Source organism: Pongo abelii, chromosome 18 (genome assembly GCF_028885655.2).
Source record: "Pongo abelii isolate AG06213 chromosome 18, NHGRI_mPonAbe1-v2.0_pri, whole genome shotgun sequence".
NCBI classification, from domain to species: Eukaryota; Metazoa; Chordata; class Mammalia; order Primates; family Hominidae; genus Pongo; species Pongo abelii.
The window spans coordinates 88,031,335-88,055,489 of NC_072003.2; the positions used below are offsets into that span (position 1 = coordinate 88,031,335).

The 24,155-nt window shown below is 48.4% G+C and overlaps 1 protein-coding gene across 3 annotated transcripts in view; it reads left to right on the forward strand.

The window, feature by feature from the left end:
* Positions 1-24,155, forward strand: part of ZC3H18 (zinc finger CCCH-type containing 18) — a 63,124-nt gene that overhangs the window by 14,408 nt on the left and 24,561 nt on the right. For 2 of the 3 annotated variants that reach the window (XM_054534281.2, XM_009251036.4), the window contains 6 exons: positions 1,766-1,850; positions 2,745-2,816; positions 13,116-13,264; positions 13,558-13,650; positions 14,727-14,884; positions 22,956-23,073. In XM_054534281.2, the coding sequence (XP_054390256.1) occupies positions 1,766-1,850; positions 2,745-2,816; positions 13,116-13,264; positions 13,558-13,650; positions 14,727-14,884; positions 22,956-23,073 (675 nt within the window). The remainder of the gene's footprint in view (positions 1-1,765; positions 1,851-2,744; positions 2,817-13,115; positions 13,265-13,557; positions 13,651-14,726; positions 14,885-22,955; positions 23,074-24,155) is intronic. The other variant, XM_054534282.2, reaches the window with a different exon arrangement.

A 24,155-nucleotide genomic window follows, 5' to 3' on the forward strand; every position in this document is an offset into this window, starting at 1 on the left:
CTAGTTTCCTATTCATCCTGATGGGGAAAAACCCTTCTCACCACCTCAACTCCTGCACACTCACTTCCAAGTAAGGCAGGAAGATTGGAATGGATTTGAACTTTCCAAATGAGTTTTGTTTTTCTCATGGGAACAAAGAATGTGTTCTCAACTTAGATTTGAGCTTACATAGAATACCACATTAAGATTTTAGTGTGATGCTCGTTACTGTAAGAATAGTAGTAAAAAGAAGACACAAACTAAAAGACCAGAGAAGAGAGGCGTCCTGTCACTTGGCATAAATTAAACATGCCTTCTCTGATCATTTCTTTTTTTTAATTTGTTATATTTGATCATTTCTTTAAAAAGTGATTCTGCTGGATTACTTAAGGGATATAACTCTCAGGAATCTGTTCTTTTCCTTATAAAATACTTTTTAATAACCAAATATCTTTGAGGCAAAAAATGATGCAAATATTTAAGCTGTGAAAGTTTAGGTTATCATAAATCCAGGGATTGGTTTCAGCATTTTTTCATTCAACAGATAATTACGGACTGTTTACTGTGAGCCAGGTGCTGCCTGGACCCAGCAACTTGGTGATGGGCCTGCCCTGACAGACGTGGGCCTGCCCTGGTGGGGCACAGGGTTCAGCCAGGCAGGTGGTGGTGTCATCAACACAAGGATGCTCAGGTGTGGCTGCAACACCTGCAGGGCCTGGGGCTGCGAGGACCTGTCCTGGGGGGAGCTCAGGGAAGGCCACCCCAAGGAAAGGGGCTCAAGCTTCCATCTGAAAGTGAGTTGAATAATCAGGAAGGGGAGAGGGAAGAACACGGTCAGGCCTGGAATTGGAAAAGGGCGCTTCGCACTGTGAAGCGAGACTGGAGGAGTTGAGGAGGGAATGAGAGAGGTCAGTTAGAAGGTGGTTTTACCAGGCTGGGTGTGATGGGCAGTGGTGCAGAGTGCAGGAGATGGGGAGGGGGATCAAGAGGGGTCGCATGGGACCGGTGAGATTGGTTACGCTAGGGCTGGCTGGAAGAGGCCGGGATCAGGGTGACGAGTACTTCCATCCTGGATGGTCCTGTGTCAGGGATGTCAGGTGGGCAGCTGGTGCCCACGTGGGCTGGGGTGGTGTAAAGAGGGGTCTCAGCTGCACGTCCATGGGAACAGGCCCTGGAACAGTGGGTGGCTTGGGGAGAGCACCAAGCAAGGGTCAGGTTTGGCTGTGCATCCGAGTGCCTGTGGGTGAGAGGCCCAGCTTAGAGCTCCTGGGTTGTTCTAAGACTTGACAGCCAGGGTGAGGAGCTGGTTGAGGATGAGCCTCAAGGCGGGCCACTCCCGGCTGCTGGCATCGCTGCCCCGAGGTACCCAACTCCTCCCCTCCCCAAGAATTGTAAATTAGAGGAAGTTTGTGTTTAAGGGACATAAAATATTTTGTTCTCCAAATTTTATTTAAATATTAAAAGTTTTAAAACCCCGAAGTGTTACTATTTCCTGCCCAGAGTTGATAGTTAAGAGAAATGTCACGAAAGCCCACTCTGTAAATTGCCCTGTGTGCTGCACAGTGCTTCTCCCTGGCGCTGCGGCGGGACGCTTAGAGCTGCCGGGCACGCTCTGATCATCCCTGCTATGTAGATCTGGGACCTAAGATTTGGAAAATTGACGTGAATTCAATTCCTGTGACAATATCCAGGTTCCACACCCAGCTTCCTGCCCCTTCTGGTTTGGAGAAAGCAGTGCTGATTGATAGATGCCTCCCCAATGCTAAGACGGTGTTCTCTGTTTCAGGATGATGACCTAGAAGAAGGTGAAGTGAAGGACCCCAGTGACAGGAAGGTGAGGCCTCGTCCCACCTGCCGGTTCTTCATGAAAGGTAATTGTCTGCGTGTGAGGCCTTCTCGCACCCAGCTGGGGCCCCAGCTTCTGGGGCTGTGGTGCTGGCTCACCTTGGCAGGCCTTGCTCTGCTCAAGGCAGTTCTCTGGGCAAGACTGGCTAGGTGGTGGTGGCAATATTGACAGTAAACAATAGGCCCTTTTATTGGTGCTTTCATCACTTTAATGACTGCCTTGGTGGGAGCAGCCTGGTCATTCTCATTCTCACACCGGTGGTCCCAGGCCCTTCCGATCGCAGCAGACCCATAACTATCATTCTCATTCTCACACCGGTGGTCCCAGGCACTTCCGATCGCAGCAGACCCATAACTATAATGCAGATGGCATCAGTCATTTTTCAAAGTGGTCCTTTTCATAAGGCCGAATGTTCTAGACACCAGAATTAGCATTTTCCCCACCTCTGTAGAGATGGCCCCTTTTTCTGCAAGATGTGTCCGAAGCGTTTGTTCTTGTGGAATGGATTTCGAAATGGCCAGAGATGGCCGCTAAGGGCAGCAGGGCTCTCTCCTGTAGAAGGAATGGTGTGAGTTCAGGAGCTGCAGCAGGGGGCAATGTAAGAAAGTGTCAGAAAAATCTGGGCTGACCCATTTTAAAATGTGGCAGAACTCTAGCCTGATGATGTTAGGGCTTTTTGTTCCGCTGCTTAATGTCTTGGGGGATTCGGAAATGGAAATGAGAATTTCCAACTTGTAAGGGTATCTTTGATGTGCAGCAGTAGTTTTGGCATATTTCTTGTAATTCAGCGTTCCCCTTGGAAAGGTGGGAAGATTTTTTCTCTTTCTCTTAATTTTGCTGTAAGCCCATAGATGACTGTCACTGCCAGCCTGTGTGTGCCGTCTAAAGCTCACAAGAGCTTCCTGTACTTCTTTTCCAGATGTTGTGACACCATTATCCACTCTTCTTCCACCAATATCCAATTCCATACCATTCAGAGGCCAGGTTAAAGGTACAAAATACGCTATATTCACTCTCTTCAGTACCTTAAAGTCCCCCTACTCCAGAGGCCAGACTTCCTTCTCCTGGATCCAGAACACAGCTGTGAAGCCAGAAGGAAAGGGGGTCTTTGAGGGGCAGAGAGCTGTTCGGAACCTCCTCCTTAGAGGCACGTGAGCCAGTCGAGCATCGGGGACAGGCAGGACACACCCTTGGGGTGTGGCGGAGTCCCATCATTCAGAGGCAGGCTGTGCTCTTAGAGCAGCCAGGAACGCCCCTGTGCAAGAGATGACCTGATGATGCGGGGCTCATGGGAACCCCGGGTCAGGCTCACTCCTGTGGGTGTGTGCTTGCTTGGTTTTGCCAAGCAAAAACAGTTGACGCGCCCAAGTCACACGTGCATGTGAGGGGCCCCCACTGGGGAGAGCCTGTGAGGGCGGTAGACTTAGAGCCGTAGATTGTCACAGACACTCCTAAGAATGCAGAGAAATGTGCAGTACATTTTGGAAAAGCTTTGGTATTTACAGTGTCAGTATTTCAGGAAATTGAAATTTAAGCAGAAGACCTCTTTTTCATAATAGTGTGGGAATTAACAACATCAGTGTCTCAGATTTCTGTATGAAAGTGATGGAGAACAATCTATACACATGTACGTGTACACATTTGCAGTCATTTTGAATCAGCACCCATCACAGTGCAGTGCTCTGGTCTCTGGGTGGCAGCGTGACTGGGAAGCTTGACCAGCCAGTCAGCGTTGGCCTGATGGTTCCAACTGCAGGAGGCTGCAGCATCCACCAGGGCAGGGAGACTCTGGACCAGGAGCTCGGGGCTCACGGCTAAGCTAGTTCCAGAATTTAACAACAGAAGCACAAAACAGACGAAGAGAGATCGTTACTGGAACTCTTCATTCCCTTCATTGGGAGATGCCTGGATGAACACAGACAGGATCCTGTCTCCTTGCACATCATGTGGGTTGGTCAGAATTGGAAGGTGGTGCCCCCAAGGTTAGACTAAGTACTGAGTTTGGGTTTCAGCGAGTGAGACCATGTGGAAGGGTTTCCACAGTCAAGAAATGAGTTTGAGACCAGCCTGGGCAACATAGTGAGACCTTGTCTCTACAAAAAATGAAAAATTAACAGGGCTTGGTGGCACGCACGTGTAGTCCCAGCTACGTGGGGGGTGGGGGCTGAGGGGGGCAGATCACTTGAGCCTGGGAAGTTGAGGCTGCAGTTGTGCCATGATTATGCCACTGTACTCCAGCCTGGGCGACAGTGAGACTCTGTCTCTTGAAAAAAAAAAAAAAACAAGAAATCAGAAGCTAGATAAGGCAGCATTTTTTGCGACTTAATCAGGTGTTATCAATAACTCATTTCAGAAGTGTTTTTATTCTGTAGAGTGAGGTGATATGGTACAGAGGAAGTGGCTGACTCTTACCGTTTTCTAGATCATGTCTTCTGCTGCTTCTTTGTTATGAGAAATTTGGACTTAAATGTTTCTGCCTACCTGCAGTTTATATGAAATTGAAATTCGTCAGTTTATGATCCCTCCAATAGCAACAAGTTATTTTAAAAACAAAATGAAGTTTGTTGTGTTGGCAAGGATATGGAGATGTTGGAGCCCTCATTCACTGCTCATGAGAGGGTAAAACGGTGCAGCTGCTTCAGGAGACAGTTCCTCAGAAGCTCCCGGGTACTCACTGTATGACCCAGCAGTTCCACTCCAGGTATGCATCCAAGAGAAACGGACATGTGCATTTATATGAAAGCTTGTGCATGAATGTTCACAGCAGCATAATTTCCAGTAACCAAAAAGAAACAACCCAGGTACCCAAAAAGTGAGGAATGGATAAACAAGTGTGGCCTGTCCATGCAGTGGAATGCTACTTGGTCATAAAGGGAATGAAGCACTGGCTCACGCCACAATGTGGACAAACCTTGAAGACGTGCTGAGTGACAGAAGGGAGCACAGAAGGCCACAGATCCAAAGAGACAGAAAGTAGATTGTGACTCATGCAACAATGTGGACGAGCCTTAAAGACGTGCTCAGAAAGCAGATTGTGACTCACGCCACAACGTGGACGAGCCTTAAAGACGCGCTGAGTGACAGAAGGGAGCACAGAAGGCCACAGATCCACAGAGACGGAAAGTAGATTGATTCCTCGTTGTCGGGGCTAGGGGTGGAGAGTGATAGCTAGTGAGTACAGGATTTCCTCTTTGGGGTGATGGAATGTTCTAGAACTAGCTAGTGGTGATGCTTACACAACTTTGTGAATATACTGCAAACCAGTGAATTGTACAAATTAAATGGGCGTATTTTATGTTACGTGAATTGTATCACAATTAGAAAATTCTTTTCTTAGAAAAAAGTCGGTGGCTGGGCGTGGTAGCTCATACCTGTAATCCTGGCACTTTGGGAAGCTGAATGGGGAGGACCGCTTGAGCCCAGGAGTTGGAGACCAGCCTGGGCAACATTGCAAGAGCTCATCTTTCTTTTTTAAATTACTTGTAGAGACGGGATCTCACTATATTGCCCAGGCTGGTCTCAAATACTAGGCTTAAGCAATCCTTCCACCTCAGCCTCCCAAAGTATGGGGATGACAGGCATGAGCCACTGCTCCGGCCTCTCTTAGCTTTATCTCTGTGACACGTTGTGATATAGAGATTAATCATGTAATTGCTTAGTGGACACGTTGAGATTTGTGACCAATTGACAACAAAATGCACTGGGAACACGACTTGCTCACATTTTAGAGATCAGTGCTTTGTGTGCACCTGCCCAGCTCCACAGCACATACACTACCACTGGAGCTGTACTTCTTCATGGGATGCTTTTACCTCTCGTGGGCCTGTGTTGGATCATCAGAACACAAAGTTCTGTCCACAGAGGAGTAAGTAGCATCTTCTTTAAACTGTGTCCCACTTTGGGTTTCTTTCTTTCTTTCTTTTTTTTTTTTTTTTTTTTTTTGAGACAGTGTCTCACTCTGTCACCTGGGCTGGAGTGCAATGGTGAGATCTCAGCTCATTGGAACCTCCACCTGGGTTCAAGCGATTCTCCTGTCTCAGACTCCCGAGTAGCTGCGATTACAGGCATCTGCCACCACCCCCAACTCATTTTTGTATTTTTAGCAGACATGGGGTTTCATCATGTTGGTCAGGCTGGTCTCGAACCCCAGACCTCAGGTGATCCGCTCACCTCAGCCTCCCAGAGTGCTGGGATTACAGGTGTGAGCCACCACACCTGGCCCCTACTTTGGGCTTCTGATTTATCCCTCAGTGAACAAGCATCCCAGTCCATTTTTTGGGTCTGATCTCCTTGGCTCTGCTCCCCCCAATTTTTTAAAATTGTGGTGGAATACCTTTTTTTTTTTTTTTTTTTTTTTTTTGAGGTGAAATCTCACTCTGTTGCCCAGGCTGGAGTGCAGTGGCACCATCTCGGCTCACTGCAAGCTCCACCTCCTGAGTTCACGCCATTCTCCTGCCTCAGCCTCCTGAGTAGTTGGGACTACAGGCGCCCACCACCACACCCAGGTAATTTTTGTAGTTTTTGGTAGAGACGGAGTTTCACTGTGTTAGCCAGGATGGTCTCGATCTCCTGACCTCATGATCCACCCTCCTCAGCCTCCCAAAGTGCTGGGATTACAGGTGTGAGCCACCGCGCCTGGCCTTCTGTCTTTTTAAGATTGAATAATAGGTGCGGTGGCTGATACCTGTAATCATAGCAGTTTGGGAGGCCGAGGTGGGTGGATCACTCGAGGAGACCAGCCTGCTCAACATGGTGAAACCCTGTCTCTACTAAAAATACAAAATTAGCTGGGCGTGGTAGAGCACACCTGTAATTCCAGCTACTTGGGAGGCCAAGGCAGGAGAATCGCTTGAACGCAGGAGGTGGAGGTTGCAGTGAGCCGAGCTCACGCCACTGCATTCCAGCCTGGGCGACAGAACAAGACTTGGTTTCAAAAAAAAAAAAAAAATTGACTAATATTTGTTAGTGTGGAGCAGCTGCATTGGGTGTTTCCCTCATCTGTGGATGGACACTTTGGTGGTTTCCAGCTCTAGGCGATTGTGAATAGAGCTGCTGTGAACGTGGACGTAAAAATCTCTTCAGACCCTGCTTTCAACTCTTTCGCACGTGCCTGGCAGTGGAGTTGCTGATGACTTGGTGGTTGTATGTTTCATCTTTTGTGGAGCTGCTGGCAGTGGAGTTGCTGATGACGTGGTAGTTGTATGTTTCATCTTTTGAGGAGCCGCCAAGCTGTTTTCCACAGTGGCTGTGCCGTTTTACTTTCCCACCAGTGGTGTGGGGGCTTCTAGTTTCTCCACGTCCTCACCAGTACTCTGTTCTCTGTTTTTTTTTGATAGTAGCCATTCCAGTGGGTAGGAGGTAATATCTTACTGGGTTTTGATCTGCCTTCCCTGAAGATTGGTGGTGGGGTGTCTTTTTTCATGTGCTTAATAGGTCATTTGTATATCTTCTTGGAGAAATGTCTTTTGCTCAGTTTTGAATCCTTGCAAAACTGTATTTAAAGCAGCAGGTCTGAGTGTCGTCTGTGAACCCCTGGGAGTCCATGAGACCCTTTCAGGGGACCCTGAGGTCAAAACTATATTTATTTATTTTTATTTTTATTTTATTTTATTTTACTTTTTTGAGACACAGTCTCCCTCTGTTGCCCAGGCTGGAGTGCAATGGCGTGATCTCAGCTCACTTGCAACCTCTACCTCCTGGGTTCAAACGATTCTCCTGCCTCAGCCTCCCGAGTAGCTGAGATTACAGGCGCATGCCACCATGCCCGGCTAATTTTTGTATTTTAGTAGTGGCTAAATTTTGTATTTCAGTTGGTCACGCTGGTCTCAAACTCCTGACCTCAAATGATCTGCCCGCCTCGGCCTCCCAAATCGAAAGTATATTTATAATAACAGTAAGGCTGAGCCAGGCGTTCACCATGCACTGGCATTTCAAATGCCACTTTACTTCATGTCTGTGCTGTAGTAGTAAGAACTGTAATTTAATTAAATCTTACACTTGAGTACAGATGTTTTATTTATTTTTATTATTTGTAAGGCTTTTTTAAAAAACTTTATTAAAGTAATATTTATGTGCCATGAAATTGACCCATTTTAAGTATACAGTTCCATGATTATATAAGCATATCCCTATGATAAAGTTTAATTTATAACTTAGGCACAGTAAGAGATTAACAACAATAGCCAATCATAAAATAGAGCAATTGTAATAAAAATGTGAATGTGGTCTCTCAAAAGAGCTCACTTTACTGCCCTCAGCCCTCTGATGGCGTGGGATGAAATATGCTCATGTGATGACACGGGGGCCCTGCCACTTAGCATTGGGCCCGTCTTGACCTCCTGCCAATGCGTCAGAAGGAAGGTCACCTGCCCCCAGTGATCCACAGTGAGCACAGCACCACCGTACCCCCAACGGTTGTTGGCCAAGAGGGCTGCTAAGTGACTAGTGGGCAATTAGCGTCGTGGACAGCTTGGATCTGCTGGACAAAGGGATGATTCGTGTCCCAGGTGGGACAGAGGAGGTCGGCACAAGATTTCATCATGCTACTCAGCACAGAACATCATTTAAAACTTAGGAATTATTTTTGGAATTTTCGATTTAATATTTTCGGACGCAGGTAACTGAAATTGTGGAAAGCCAGAAAGCAGAGCTTCTGTGCGTGTCTCAGTACTCAGCGTGGTGGAGTGGCAGCGTGGGTACAGCCCCTGCCAGCACCCAAGTCCAGCAGCCTCAAGGGGCAGCACATGCAAGGCTGGAGCTGCGGCTGACCCTATGTGCTCTCCGTGGAGCACACATTCATGAGAAAGACTGGCAGACATGCCAGGGAATGCAGATCTGGGTCCTGGCAGGAACAAAGTGAGCCTGCGACTTCAAGGAGAACAACGGACTGTGTTAGCAGTATTAAAATTGGAGCTTTCAGTTGAAAATTGGACTTTGTGTGCTCACCAGCTTCTCGGTGTGTCAGGACTTTCTCAGGTGACCATTGCGGGATGTCACAGAATCAAGACCCATTCAAAGTTCAAGATAGACCAATGGATTTCAGAAGAACCAAGTTGGAAAAGTGTGGTGATAGGGTTCAATTGCAGCTCACTGTAAGGAGCCTTCCCTTGCTGAGTGCGGTGTCAGGAAGAAGCTCTGAGCACATCTGAAAAGGCTTTTAGGTGCCCCTCCCTTTCTAGCTGCGTCTCTGTGTGGGGCTGTAATGTCCTCTCCTGCTTCAGCCACAGCAGCCCTTCATGGTCGATCGCGTGCAGATGGGAGGCCAGAGGTTTTCCAGGGTCAACATTCAAGAGATTCGCAAAAAAGAATGCCATTCCTCTCACCAAATATTTTAAAAGCAGTTTCATAAATATTTGTTACTGTATATTGGATATCTTGTTATTGTTAAATAATGAGATAGCTTTAAATGTCTCTTTTAATTTCTAATATCATACGTATCCATAGAAATAACCCATATAAACCAAGTAAACACAGGGAATTGATATTTACTGTATTCAAAATCAGAAGAGACATTTAAAAATATTTCATATGTGGGCTGTGCTGGAGCATGAGCTGAGCCTCAGTTCCTGCCATCTCTGTGTTTAGTTTCCGGATTTTCCACGTTTCCTATCTGTTTCCTGTCTGTTTCCCTGATCCAGTTTGAGTTTGTTGCTGCTGAGCATGCAGGTTCCCTTTCTGTAGTTACATTGTTTAGTGAAAAAAAGCAAGGTTCAACACAGAGCATAATATATATGCTCAGGTAAAAGGGGGCAATGATTGATGGATGGAGCCCCAGTATATTGATAACTGCCTCTGGGAATGGCCCTGGAGGCGTGGGATAGGAGGTTGACTTCACAGTGCACCTTTTAGGGTGGGTGGGTATTTTTTATTTACAAGTATTTCGTTTGATTATGAAATATTTCATATATGTAAAATAATACAATGTTTACACAGGCGTAAAGATTAATAAGAGAATAAAACAGTTGGCTGGGCGCGGTGGTTCATGCCTGTAATCCCAGCACTTTGGGAGGCTGAGGCGGGCGGATCACCTGCGGTCGCAAGCTCAAGACCAGCCTGACCAACATAGAGAAACCTCGTCTCTACTAAAAATACAAAATTAGCCAGGCGTGGTGGTGCATGCCTATAATTCCAGCTACTCGGGAGGCTGAGGCAGGAGAATCACTTGAACCTGGGAAGCGGAGGTTGCAGTGAGCTGAGATCGTGCCATTGCACTCCATCCTGGGCAACAAGAACAAAACTCCGTCTCAAAAAAACATAAACAAAACAAAACAAAAACCAGTTGCTGCTGTGCTGACATTCCAGTTAAGAAAAAGACCATCATCCTATCTTGAAGCCAGAAATAGTACTTAGACATTTCAGCAGTGGAGGAGCCGCCTCCGCCCCGCTCCAGCGGCCTCTGTCCCTCCTCGTCCTCTTCTGGCCTGAGGCCATGTCTGTGTACACAGTATCCGCAGAACTGTCTTTATACTGTTAGAATCACAATCCACATAAATTTTGGGTTTGAAGTCCCCGTTAGAAACAGAAGATTATACAATTTGTAAACCAGAAGATCTTTATTTTTGCTTCTATTTTCTGGATAATTTCTTTCTTTCTTTTTTTTTTTTAACAAATTGCTTTTTAAATTATGAAAGTAAGGCTGAGGACGGTAACTGACACTTGTAATCCCAGCTCTTTGGGAGGCCGAGGTGGGCGAATCACCTGACGTCAGGAGTTTGAGACCAGCCTGGCTAACATGGAGAAACCCTGTCTCTACTAAAAATACAAAAATAAGCCGGGCATGGTGGTGCACACCTGTAATCCCAGCTACTCGGGAGGCTGAGGCAGAAGAATCGCTTGAACTGCGAGGCAGAGGTTGCAATGAGCCTAGGTCGCTCCACTGCACTCCAGCCTGGGCAACAGAGCGAGACTCCATCTCAAAAAAAAAAAGAAATTAAAAAAAAGGAAAGAAAGTAATATGGGCTGGCAGAAGGCAAGAAAATAAAATCTAAAGCCTCTTCCCACATTCCCAACAGTTGGGTGTGTTCCTGCACAGATAAAAGTTCACATTTTAAAAAGGTAGATGGGACAACGGTGTTCTTTTTGCCTGACGTCTGCTGGATGTGTGTCCCAGCTAGACATGCAGACCAACTGTGCTGCTTTCCAGAGCCATCTTCCCCTTTACTCTGGCTAGGGGCAGGACAGTGCTCAGCACCCCCAGGCAGGTGGCCCCCGAGAGCTGAACACTGTCACCCACCAGCATCTGGTCTCTAGCGGCAGCCCCACGCTCGCCTTCTCAGCTTGCTCTTTGGTGCTCACTGGTTTGTTCTCTTCTGCCTTGTTCCTTTTTTCTCCCCGTGCCAATATCAGTGAGAAAGGATCTTTTTTGACAGTGGGTTCGTAGGTGATGTCCTAAAAATTTTCATAAATACAGAAAAGAACAATAACATTTAGCCACCACCCAAATACATATTTTAGATGAAAAAGAAGTACAGAGGCCAAGTGTGGTGGCTCACGCCTGTAATCCCAGCACTTTGGGAGGCTGAGGCTGGCAGATCACAAGGTCAGGAGTTCGAGACCAGCCTGACCAACTTGGTGAAGTCCCGTCTCTACTAAAAATATAAAAATTAGCCGGGCATGGTGGTGCCCGCCTGTAATCCCAGCTACTCAGGAGGCTGAGGCAGGAGAATCACTGAAACCCAGGTGGTGGAGGTTGCAGTGAGCCGAGATTGCATCATTGCACTCCAGCCTGGGTGACAGAGCGAGACTCCATCTGAAAAAAGAAGAAAAAGGAGTACAGAAAAACTGTGGTTTCTATTGTCAGCACTTTTCTGTACTTGGACATTTTTTACAATGAGCTTTTTTTACTTGTTTAGTTACACACGTGATTTTGAATACTGCATGAGTGTTTTCAGAGGCAAACCATGAAGAGCTCTGTAGTGTGTTGAGTCTCTTAGATGGATGACTGCATAGTCAGTTTTTCTTTAAATCTCTCTGAGGCTCTGGATTTTTGAGCCCCCTATAGAATAACATTTCCCAACCTCTTTTGGTTTTTGTTGTTGTTGTTTTTGAGACAGTCTCGCTCTGTTGCCCAGGCTGGAATGCAGTGGCACGATCTCGGCTCACTGCAAGCTCTGTCTCCCAGGTTCACGCCATTCTCCTGCCTCGGCCTCCCGAGTAGCTGGGACTACAGGCGCCCGCCACCACGTCCGGCTAATTTTTTGTGTTTTTTAGTAGAGACTGGGTTTCGCCATGTTAGCCAGGATGGTCTTGATCTCCTGACATCGTGAGCCACCACGCCTGGCCTCCCAACGTCTTTTGACTTATGTGTGATCTCTGAAACGCTTTTAGAAATTTTAAAAATTACTTGTCATTTTTGCATTTCCAGAGAAGCAATTTTAAGTTTTCTTTCATGTTTAATTTGGATTGATATTGTTATTACGTTGTATTGAGTTGGTTTTAATGCAAGTTTAAGTGTTCATGATGTTTAAGGTTAAAATTTTAAATGATTTAAAATCTAACTACATGTTAACCCATTGAAAAAATTTTTAAAACCACTTAGATACTATATGCCATATTTGGTTTTAAACAATGTATACATATTATCTATTCAAAAAAAGTACATTTTTAAAAAGTGATTCACTCAGTAATTGAGTTAGACACTTAGATGTCTTATATTCTGCACTTAAAAGTTGAGGTTTCCTTTACTAACCCAGATGTTCTATTGAAGATGAAGGTTTGTGATTGTTATTTATGAGCAAAGTGTAAAAGCCCTGTTTAAGTTCCAGAAATATCTTGAAATGCTCTGTGAGAGTTTTCTCTGTGAGAGAAATGCAGACGTACAGAGGTGGCCAAGGGGACCCTGAGCACACCTGCAGGCTTCTGATCATTGTTAATGCTTCTCATTGATGTCTGTTTCAGCACAAATACAATTAACGTCCAGTTGTACCTAGATGAGCCTGGGCCAGGGCTGGAAGCAAAGCTCTGGGGCTTTTCTGGTTTAAGGGGAAAATTAATACTCAGACAGTTGATATGCATGAACTCTCCACAAAGTGACTTTGAAACGGGCTGTTTCCTCTGACCGAGGTGCCTGGCAGCCTCTGGGGAACTGCCGTGCCTGGGCAGGTGCAACTGTCTGGCTCAGCCTCTCCAGGCTCATCCCGCCCACATCCCCGCTCAGTCCCCACTACTGTGTGGCTTGCCATCAGGCCTGGGTAAACATGTCCTCTGCCCCCTCCCACCCCCCACCCCAGCAGCTGCCCTTGTGCAATTAGGCTCTTGTGGACCCTTTCTGATCTCACTTTTGTTTCCATAGGGAACTGTACCTGGGGAATGAATTGTAGGTTTATACACCCTGGAGTGAACGACAAGGGGAACTACTCCCTAATCACCAAAGCCGACCCTTTCCCGCCTAATGGCGCCCCGCCTCTCGGACCTCACCCGCTGATGCCCGCCAACCCTTGGGTGCGTGATGCCTCTTCTTTCATTGTTAGCACATCAGCCAGCTGAGCTCTGTCTGAATCTCAAGCTTAAGACAAGTCACTGTGCCTTAGCGCAGGCTCAGTGCCCCCTTTCGGCTGCTTCTGTTGTCCCGAGTGGAAGCAGGCCTCGGCTTTCCGGGGACGGAGTCAGGCTTGGTGGAAGGAGAGTGGCCACACGCGGCCGGCTTGTGTTGTAGTTGATGTTTTTACTGTCTGGTTTCTCTGTACACTTGAAAGTTTTACTTTCTCACCTTCTCCCTTCTCATTTTTCAATAGGGTGGGCCAGTAGTTGATGAAATTTTGCCTCCACCTGCTCCAGAGCCCCCAACAGAGAGTGCCTGGGAACGAGGACTCCGGCATGCAAAGGAGGTAACAGAATTCAGCAGAAATCCCGACAAGAAAGATGCTATTACAGGAGTGGTTCTTGACAAAACTTGTATTTCCTCGGTCCAGAGACAGCCTCAGAAATCTCTGAAGTTAGGCGTCTGTTTCTGCTGTGTCTTTCTTTATTTTTTATTTATTTATTTATTTTGAGACAGTATCGCTCTTGTTGCCCAGGCTGGAGTGCAATGGCCCAATCTCAACTCACTGCGGCCTCTGCCTCCCAGGTTCATGTGATTCTCCTGCCTCGGCCTCCCAAGTAGCTGGGATTACAGGCATGCGCCACCAGGCCTGGAAGGATGGAGAGTTATATCTAACTGTCTCAGGCAGCAGCTCAGTAGGCCAGGGAGTTCAGTCCAGGGCATACCCACTGTCTTCATGGGGCCGGATCAGCACTGGGCCACACCGCAGCTGGCACTGCCCAGGAGCACAGGGTGCAGTCTCCAGCCACTCACAGAAAGCCTGGCAAGGCTGCCCGAGCCGCACCCCCAGGATCTGTGCCCCACACTCCTGAGACTCCGTGTCTGCTCTTCCTGGAGAAAACTTGGAGCTTTCTGGCCCTGTCACTGCACACTTGCTCCCTCTAGGCCCACGTTGGCCCCAGTGTGTGAGCTTAAGCTCTGGGGACCACTCTGCCGGCACCCAGCCCCGCTGCCTCATTTTCCTGGTCAGCCTCTCTGCTGGGAAATGATGGACAAGATGTTCCTCCTCACTCCCTCGGCATGTCACCTCCTTCCCTCTGAGACTCCAGCCACTCCACCTGCTGCTTGTCACTGAGTGACTGAACCCTGGATTCAGTTCCAAGGGTAGTTGAAGGAAGTGATGAGCACCTCATGTGGGCACACGGAGGCCGGGGGCAGCTGTTTGTGCAGAGACGGGCACAGACTGCCCTCCCCAGAAAGACACCTGTGCTGTGTCCGCCCCTCACCCCTCGAGCACTTGCAGCGTGCAGCTCCTGCTCCTGCGGGGCTGCTGCGGTCGGGTGGGACGGCTCCCTTTATGTTTCCTAACAGTGATGCCCAGTATTCCGCTCCATGTTGACTTCTTTCTTCTTACAATGGTAGGTTTTAAAAAAAGCAACTATCCGAAAAGAACAGGAGCCTGATTTTGAAGAGAAAAGGTTTACGGTGACCATTGGCGAAGATGAACGGGAATTTGACAAAGAAAATGAAGTTTTTCGAGATTGGAATTCTCGGATCCCGAGAGATGTCAGAGACACAGTGTAAGGAATGGCCCTGCCTGCCGCTCCGTTTCCTTCCTGCGTGCGGCCACGCTCCGGAGAGCAGCCATGTGCAGGGCCCCAGGGTGCGCTCGGCTGAGGCCCAGCCCCACTCGCTGGAGTTGCAGTGATGTTCCTGAGAGCATTTAGGGACGGTTCTCAGAGCTCATCTCAGTTTTTTGCTTCTCGGAAGGAAGCATTACGGCTCTGTGCCGTGGGCCTTGACTGGCAGCACTCACACCGTTGTGGTTCCTGAGCTCTGAGAGTTTTTGCAGCTGTCCTTGAGGCCTCTAGAGCCCCACAAGTCTGTGTTTCTGGCTCCTCACCGCTGCCCACATTACCCAGGAGCCAGGAAATGTGTGGAGGTTGCCACAAGCCAGGAGCACAACAGCTGCGGCCTCTGCTTTGTCAGGGCTGTTCTGCCTTCACTGCTTCTCCTCCAGGGCATTGATGGCTGGTCTTTTTTTTTTTTTTTTTTTTTTTTTTTTTCCTGAGACGGAGTCTTGCTCTGTCGCCCAAGCTGGAGTGCAGTGGCACAATCTTGGCTCACTGCAACCTCCGCCTCCCTGGGTTGAAGTGATTCTCCTGCTTCAGCCTCCTGAGTAGCTGGGACTACAGGTGTGTGCTACCATACCCAACTCATTTTTGTATTTTTAGTAGAGATGGGTTTCACCATGTTGGCCAGGATGGTCTCGAACTCCTGACCTCAAGTGATCCATCCACCTCTGCCTCCCAGAGTACTGGGATTACAGGCGTGACCCACTGCACCCAGCCCATTTATGCCTGGTCTTTAAAAATCCTGTCTTACAGAAGAAGTGCCTGGGTTGAAGGGTGGAAGTCAGATTTTGGGGGATTGCGTGGCATACAAAGTGCTGTTTTCCTCTGTGGATGGCACGGTGAGGTTCAGGGCGGGGAACTGGATTATAATTCGGTCAGATCTGAATTGGCGCTCCATTATGCTGAGGCTTTAGCAGCCTGTACATTTCTGGAGGGAAATGTATGAGGGAATCATAATCACTATGATCTCTATCTGGAGTGACAATAAATGGTGCACAACAAAGGAAGGCGTGCAGGGCTTGCACTCCAGGATTCGGTCCTGTCGACTTGGCCCTGCAAGGCCCTTCTCAAGGCCTTCTTGCTGCGAGCAGGCTTCCCTGGGCTTTCTGCGTGCGGAAGTTGGGGGAGGAAGCCCCAGTGGCCCACACCTGCCCCAGCAGGTGAGAGCTTAGAGGTTGAAGGGATAGGTATTTAAAGACTTGGTTAACATGTACATTTTCTAATTAAATTTCGTGTGGAATGTCAGATCACAGAAAGGAGCATTTGAGTCAGAACTCTGCAGGATCACCGGGGGTGTCTCCTGAAGCCCTGGAGGCCTCCGTGTTTTTTTGTTAGATGTGGATATCATCTTTCCTTCCCCAGAGCTCGTGTGCACAGAGGTCTCTATAAATATGTGTGGGGAAGGATGGATTTTAGAACCTGGATGTGATCGTTGACACTCTATTTCTAGTTTCCCTGGTGGGAACAGGGACCAGAAACTGCCTGCTTGGAAGTGGTTCGGCAGGTCTCTGAGGTTTTTTGGAGTGCCCTCTGTGTGTGTTTTGCCTATCAGTGTTGGTTACAGAAACAGGTGTCTCCCATCCTGGCACCAGGTGACAGAAGCTGGCTTCTAGCTCCCTAGCTTCTCTCCCAGGAGCCGGTATCTACACTGCAGGACCCCCAAATGTTAAAGCCTCAGCAGTCAGGGCTGAAAGGTTTTCACTGGTGTCTGAGAGCCAGGTTTTTCTGTATTTTTTATTTTGTTTGTTTTTATAGAGTAGCCTCTGTGTATGTTAACAGTTAACCTGAGGCCTTTTGTGCCAGGCCTCCCCCAAGACCTGATGAGTCAGGACCTCTGGGAACAGGGTCAGGGTGCATGTGTCACAGTAGCGAGGTGCCCTGGCTGTTTCTGATAGACACAGTGGAAAGAACTGTCAAGGTTCTGCCAGGAGGGTGGAGACCCCCTATGATTGTCACAAAGAGCATCTAAGGGAAAGGTGGGTCCACCAGGTAGGTGACTGCAGAGGAAAACCGTGAGTGGAGGGAGCCAGTGCAGCTGGGCTGCTGAGACCCAGAGGGAAGGAAGGAGCTGCACTGCAAGTGCAGGTGTCCTGGTGCGTGCTGTTGGCAGGAGTGGGTCCCCTTGTCACCCAGCCTTCTCAGTCCTACCTGTGCCAGCTGCAGGTTGGGCCTCACCTGGAACAGCTGGCAAAGCAGGCCGCAGCTTGTAGGGTGTGCAGGAGGGTGGCTGGCAGCCCACTTGGCAGTCAGGCTCCAGGGCCTTAATGGCACAGAAGAGGCCAAGCCAGCAGCACTCAACGTGTTGCAATCCTGCTGCATGACAGGCTTTGCATACGGTGCTCCTGACCTGTTTTGGGTCACAGCAGGCTGAGGTCAGGGCCATGTCCCTGCCACACAGGTGAGGAGAGTGCAACCTGGATTCATAGCTGTGACCTCCTGGTGTGGTGCCTCAACCTCAGCCACATCTGCCCCCGGCAGCATGTGAAAGGTCAGATTCTTAGCCCAACCCTAGACAGACTGAGTCTGAAACTCCAGAGAGAGCCCAGGCCAGTGGTTTGTTTTTAACAAGCCCTCCAGGTAATTCTGATGCATATTAAAGTTTGAGAATCATTGATTTTAAGTAATTCCAGGGACGTAAGTTCTCGAAAGATACCACGTTATTTTATTTCCTAATGTTGAGGGTTTTCTGTTGGTTTTTTGAGATGAGGTCTTGCTGTGTTGCTCAGGCTGGTCTCCAACTCCTGGACTCAAGCAATCCTCGCGCCTGAGCCTCCTAAGTTGCTGGGAATATAGACGTTAGCCACCTGATGTTGAGTTTTGCAAATAATTGTCTCATAGAAGCACCTTCATGCAGGCAGGCTTTGCTTACTACAGGATGGAGCTCTAGGCACTTCATTGTAGAACCAGTGGAATATGAGGCCTGTTCGAGAAGTCTTGAGGAAATAAAGGACAAGAAAATTGTTGTTCCTTTTTTTTTTTTTTTTTTTTTTTTTTTGGAGATGGAGTCTCACTCTGTTGCCTAGGCTAGAGTGCAGTGGTGCGATCTTGGCTCACTGTAAGCTCCGCTTCCTGGGTTCACGCCATTGTCCTGCCTCAGCCTCTTGAGTAGCTGGGACTAACAGGTGCCCACCACCACGCCCAGCCAATTTTTTGTATTTTTAGTAGACGGGGTTTCACCATATTAGCCAGGATGGTCTCGATCTCCCGACCTCGTGATCCGCCGGCCTTGGCCTCCCAAAGTGCTGGGATTACAGGCGTGAGCCACCGCGCCCAGCCCCATCTCTTAAAATAATAATAATAATAATAATAATACTTTGCTAGACAGATGCACCCTGATTCACAGCTTTAAATATTCCTTTTCTACCACCTCAAGCACTTTGTTCAGCTACCATCTGACGTATAAAACCTCACATATTGGCTGGATACAGTAGCTAGTAATGCCTATAATCCTAGTGTTTTGGGAGGTCGAGGCTGGCGGATCAGTTGAGCTCGGGAGTTGAAGACCAGTCTGGACAACATGGCAAAACCCCATCTCTACAAAATATACAAAAATTAGTTGGGCATGGTGACACACACCTGTAGTCCCAGCTACTCAAGAGGCTGAGGTGGGAGAATCTCTTGAGCACGAGAGGTGGAGGTTGCAGCAACTGAGATCGTGCCACTGCACTCCAGCCTAGGTGACAGAGTGAGACTCTTTGTCCAAAAAAAAAAAAAAAAAAGTTCTCACATATGTAAGACATTAAGAAATGAAATGACGGCCGGGCGTGGTGGCTCACGCCTATAATCCCAGCACTCTGGGAGGCCAAGGCGGGCAGATCACGAGGTCAGGAGATCGAGACCATTCTGGCTAACATGGTGAAACCCCATCTCTACTAAAAATACAAAAAATTAGCCGGGCGTGGTGGCGGGCGCCTGTAGTCCCAGCTACTCGGGAGGCTGAGGCGGGAGAATGGCGTGAACCCGGGAGGCAGAGCTTGCAGTGAGCCGAGATCGCGCCACTGCACTCCAGCCTGGGCGACAGAGCGGGACTCCATCTCAAAAAAAAAAAAAGAAATGTCATCTCTGCATAGGGCTACTGGAGATCCTGTGCCCAGAATATTCTAGAAGTCTAATAGGGACATGTGACCCAAAAGACACAAGGGCCTCTAGTGTGCACAGGATGTCACCTGTGAGAAATGCAGTCATCAGTAGTAGCCCCACCGTGAACAGAGTTTCTGATTAAATCAGAGTCAGGCTGTCAGGCCATGGCCAGGGCCACGGACTGGGCCCCTGCCAACTCCCCATACGCCCCTAGCACAGAAAGTGGTGCGGTGCCAGTGTATTAGAGGCGGAGGTGCAGGCTGCTGTTCTTTGGAGTAGGATGTCAGGCTGGGATACAGAGGAACCAGAACAGTAATTTTCAAAAAGCACACTCCCTTTCGTCAGGTAACAGGTCTACCAGATGCTGGTCGGGCACCTCCTTTGTCCCAGATGCTTAACTGAGAGAGCACAAGTGGATTTTACCTGGGATTTGTTGGTGCCCTGTAGGGAAGCCCCCTGAGTGAGCAGGGAGGGAGGGTTGGGCTACCTGGAGAGTAAGACAGGGCCTGCTCCACATGGGTAAGCCCACAGTCCCACAGACTCTGAGGGCAGATGGCTGTATGGGTGCCCAGGCATTGCCTGTGGCCTCTGCATGCCTTTGGGGACCTCATCCCCTGCCTTCACTTTCAGTGGCCAGTGTTGCAACAGGAAGGTGGGCAACAGGCAGGTGGGCACCAGGCAGACCATGCTGGGTTGGGGTGAGGGCAAGAGGCAGCAGGGGGCTGCATCGCTGCTCCCTTTGTGAGCTGCCTGGGACCCTCCTTTTCACCTTGGGTCTCTGCAGCAAGCAGGGGCACGTGAGCATCTGACTCCCAGCCTTTGCAGAGCACAGCCTCTCTCCACCTGGGTTGCGGTCAGCACGATTTCAACCTGAATTTTGCAAATGCAAGTTGCATTTCATTGTGTAATATTGCATAATCCCTAGATTAAAAGTGAATAGTGTTAGACATTTTAGAACTTTTTCCTAGTACTTTTTGAGCTCCGGTTTCCTTGTCACTGAAATGAAATGGTTAAACAAAGTGATCTCGAAGCTCCAAACTTCTGTCTTACATGTTCTCTAATTACTCGACTTTTCACCTGCCATGCCTCTCCCTGGTGGCAAGAAACCACCTGCCCCTGATGGGCATGTCCAATGGTTCCCCTCGGCCAGGACCTCGGGTTCTCCTCTCCAGCGAGGAGTAGGTCCACTCCACGTGCCAGTGCTGAGTCTGACGGTGCCCAGACCTCTGGGGACGCGGGGCCTCTGGAGTGCAGAATCCATGTGTGTGCACACGACACTGTTAGTGTTGGCTGGTTAAGTGGTGACTGCAGAACGAGGCGCGAGCCTCCCAGTGGCTGCGAGCCAGCTTTGCCCAACCTTGCTTGACCACAGAACCCTTTTCTCAAAAGACCCATTGATATTTTGGGTTCCCTAAAACAGTTTGGGAAGAGTTTGTGCAGACCATGATACTGCCCAGTAGCGTTTATTTTTCAATCGAATTCAATACCTTCCAAATTCATTTCAAGAGTGTTTCAGAATTTTTCAAGATGGTGCTGAGGAGTCCGTTGTTGGCATGGTTGCAGTTCCTGGTGGCATGTTGTGTTGACACATTGTCTAGAACGCATGCTGCGGAGCAGATGGTTCCGAGGCAGCCACGCTGAGGAAACGCTGTGTGCCTCATTCCTGTCCGCTCACCCACGACTTCCAGAAAGCCTGCAGGAAAGAGGCCTTTTCATTTTGCTTAAGTACAGTTTCCCAAAAACAAATTTGCAGGCACAGTCCTCTTGTCAGAGAACACACGCCTCACACTCATTTTGGGAAAGGCTTTTCTACCCTCCTGGGCTCACGCAATCAGCCTCAGCCCGCCGAGTAGTTGGGGGCCACAGCTGTGCGCCACCAGACCTGGCTAATGTTGTATTTTTTGTAGAGACGATGTCTCGCATGCTGTCCAGGCTTCCTCTTCGTTTTCATGTAGCATGATGTCATATTGCCACAGGTCTCTACAAATGTTGCCTGAGTGTTACAATTCAGTGTGGTTTGAGTAGTGTGCACATTAGATTGAACGATGTCCAACTGATGGGAACGGACTGAAGCTGTGTCCGTTGAGCCAGTTCTAGGCCATGTGGAGAGTTGAGGAGGCCTCGAGGGTGTTCGTAGCCACGCATCGCTGGAGCCACCTCAAGCCATGATGCCTCAGGTTCCCACCCAGTCTACCCGAAGCAAAGGGTTGGCCTGGGGCTGAGACATACCTTGGAGGGGCCTCCAGGGACCTCCTGTTGCTAGTGTACACTTTGTTTCCTCTGCTTCGCAGGCAAGGAGATGCAGAGTTGTGGGCCCCGCCCGGAGTTTAGAGCAGACCCCCCGACCCTGTGCGCAGGGGGGAAGAGAGCCTGACCTTCCCAGCAGCTAGACAGTTGTCCCCTCCCTGTTCAATGAATCCCCTCTGTCCCTGAGATGCCACCTCTCTGGGCGTGCCTGGGTCTGTGTCTGGACCTCCTGCCTCCTCCTGGCCGCCAGTTTTCATGTGCTGCGATGGCACTGGCTTAATTAACAGGCTTTGTAGGATGTTTAACGTCTCAGAGGGCGTGTCTGGCGTGTCTTTTCATTTCCAGGGTTTTCTTGGCCGCTCTTGGGGTGCGATTTTCATGTGAACGGTGTCAGCTTGTCTGGCTCCGTAAAGAAGCTCATTGGTGTTTTTGCTGGGGTTGTGTTAAATTTATCAGTCAGTGTAGGAAGGACTGACTTGTGGGCTATTCCAAGCTGCCCTGTCCCAGTGCAAGAGTTTTCTCCCCATTTATTCACGCACGCTTCATGTCAAGCGTCTCCCCATTTATTCACACGCTTCATGTCAGGCGTCTCCCCATTTATTCACGCAGCTTCATGTCTCTCAGGCATCTCCCCATTTATTCACACACGCTTTGTGTCTCTCAGGAATCAGCTCTGCACATTTCTGGTGAAATGTGTTGATATTTTATTCCTAAGTATCATTTTCTTCTTTCTTGCTATTGTAAATGCAGTTTTCTCCACTCTGCCTCCTAACTGGTTGTAATCTGTGTCTGTGAAGACACTGATTTCTATGTTAATTTTTTTATCTTCTGCCTTTCCAAGTTTCTTTTTTGTTTATTTGAATTGGCTTTATCCAGTTTCTGGGTTTTTCATATCATTTTGCAAATTTGAGCTCATTTTGCTCCTTGTTTTCGTGTTCTTGTGCCTGTAGTGGGCTCCCCTTGTCCAGTCAGGGGGTGCCTCCACACAGGGACAGGTGGTTGCAGAGACTCCTGGGGGAGCTCCTCCTATTCCCCAGTGAGAAAGGTGCTGACTTTAGTTCCAAAGTGTTTCAGTATATTTTTATCATGCTGAAGTGTCACTTCCTATTTTCTTTTCTTTTTTTTTTTTTTCTTATTTAATTTTTGAGACGGAGTTTCACTCTTGTTGCGCAGGCCAGAGTGCAATGGCACAATCTTGGCTCATGGCAACCTCAGCCTCCTGGGTTCAAGTGATTCTCCTGCCTCCTGAGTAGCTGGGATTACAGGCGCCTGCCACCACACCCAACTAATTTTGTATTTTTAGTAGAGACAGGGTTTCTCCATGTTGGTCAGGCTGGTCTCAAACTCCTGACCTCAGGTGATCCACCTGCCTCGGCCTCCCACGGTGCTGGGATTATAGGCATGAGCCACTGCACGTGGCCCTCACTTCCTATTTTGTTGAGTATTTTTATGAAAAAGTCTATTGAATTTTTGTCAGATGTTTTTGTCATCTGTGAATAGAACCCTTTGACTTTTGGCCTGCTCTTAAATGTAGTTTGTGAACGGATTTCCTAACCTTGAGCTAACCTTGCACTCCTGGAGTAAACCCCACTGAGTCACGGTCTGTTACTTTCTGTCCTTAATGTTTCCTGTGGTCTGTTTACACCAGTATTCCTAAGTGATGAGAGTTCTTTTTCATTGGCCCTTTCAGACTCGAGCCTTACGCGGACCCTTATTATGACTATGAAATTGAGCGGTTTTGGCGTGGCGGACAGTATGAGAATTTCAGGGTGCAGTATACAGAAACAGAGTCGTATCATAATTACCGAGTAAGTATGACTTCAGTATCCACATATGAACTTCATGATCTGTTCATTCAAGTTATCCCTTTTTATTTATAGTAAAAAATATAGGGCTTTATATGAGCTTATAGAGTCAGCACAATGTACCAATTTCAAAACCAAATTGATTGTTATGGAGAACTAATTTAGAGCCAGCAATTAAATTAATGGTCATTTGAACAAAGACTTGCCTGAAAACTGGTTCTTGCTATGGTTTTGTTTTTTTTGTGTGGTGTTTGTTTGTTTGTTTGTTTTTTGAGATAGGGTCTCACTCTGTCACCCAGGCTGGAGTGCAAATGGTGCAATCTCGGCTCACTGCAACCTCTACCTCCTAGGTTCAAATGATTCTCCAACCTTAGCCTCCCGAGTAGTTGGGACCACATGCATGCACCACCATGCCCAGCTAATTTTTTTGTATTTTTTTTGTAGAGACGGGGTTTTACCATGTTGTCCAGGCTGGTTTCGAACTCCTGAGTTCAAGCAATCTGCCTGCCTTAGCCTCCCAGAGTGCTGGGATTAAAGACATGAGCCACTGCGCCCGACCTGGGTTGTTTGTTTTGGAGACGGAGTTTAACTCTGTCACCCAGGCTGGAGTTCAGTGGCGTGATCTCACCTCACTGCAACCTCTGCCTCCCAGATTCAAGCAGTTCTCCTGCCTCAGCCTCCTGAGTAGCTGGGATTCAGGAGGCCATCTACTGAATCCCATCACAGCTGGCTGATTTTTTGTATTTTTAGTAGAGACAGGGTTTTGCCATGTTGGTCAGGCTGGTCTCAAACTCCCGACCTCAGGTGATCTGCCTGCCTCGGCCTCCCAAAGTGCTGGGATTATAGGCGTGAGCCACTGTGCCTGGCTCGGCCTGGTTTTGAAAATGAGATTTGCCAGTATACTTACTGATGCCTGTGTCCAGGGGTGCCTGCGTCTCCCTGCTCGGGCGTGTCACTCTTCCCCGCCCCTCAGTGATCCCGTTTAGGATGCGGCGCCTGTTCTCATCTACTTCAGCCAGCTTGTTAAGTCTGTTCCTGCGGGGCTGCTGCACCTCGCTGCTCTCATGGAAGACTGGTCCGTACTG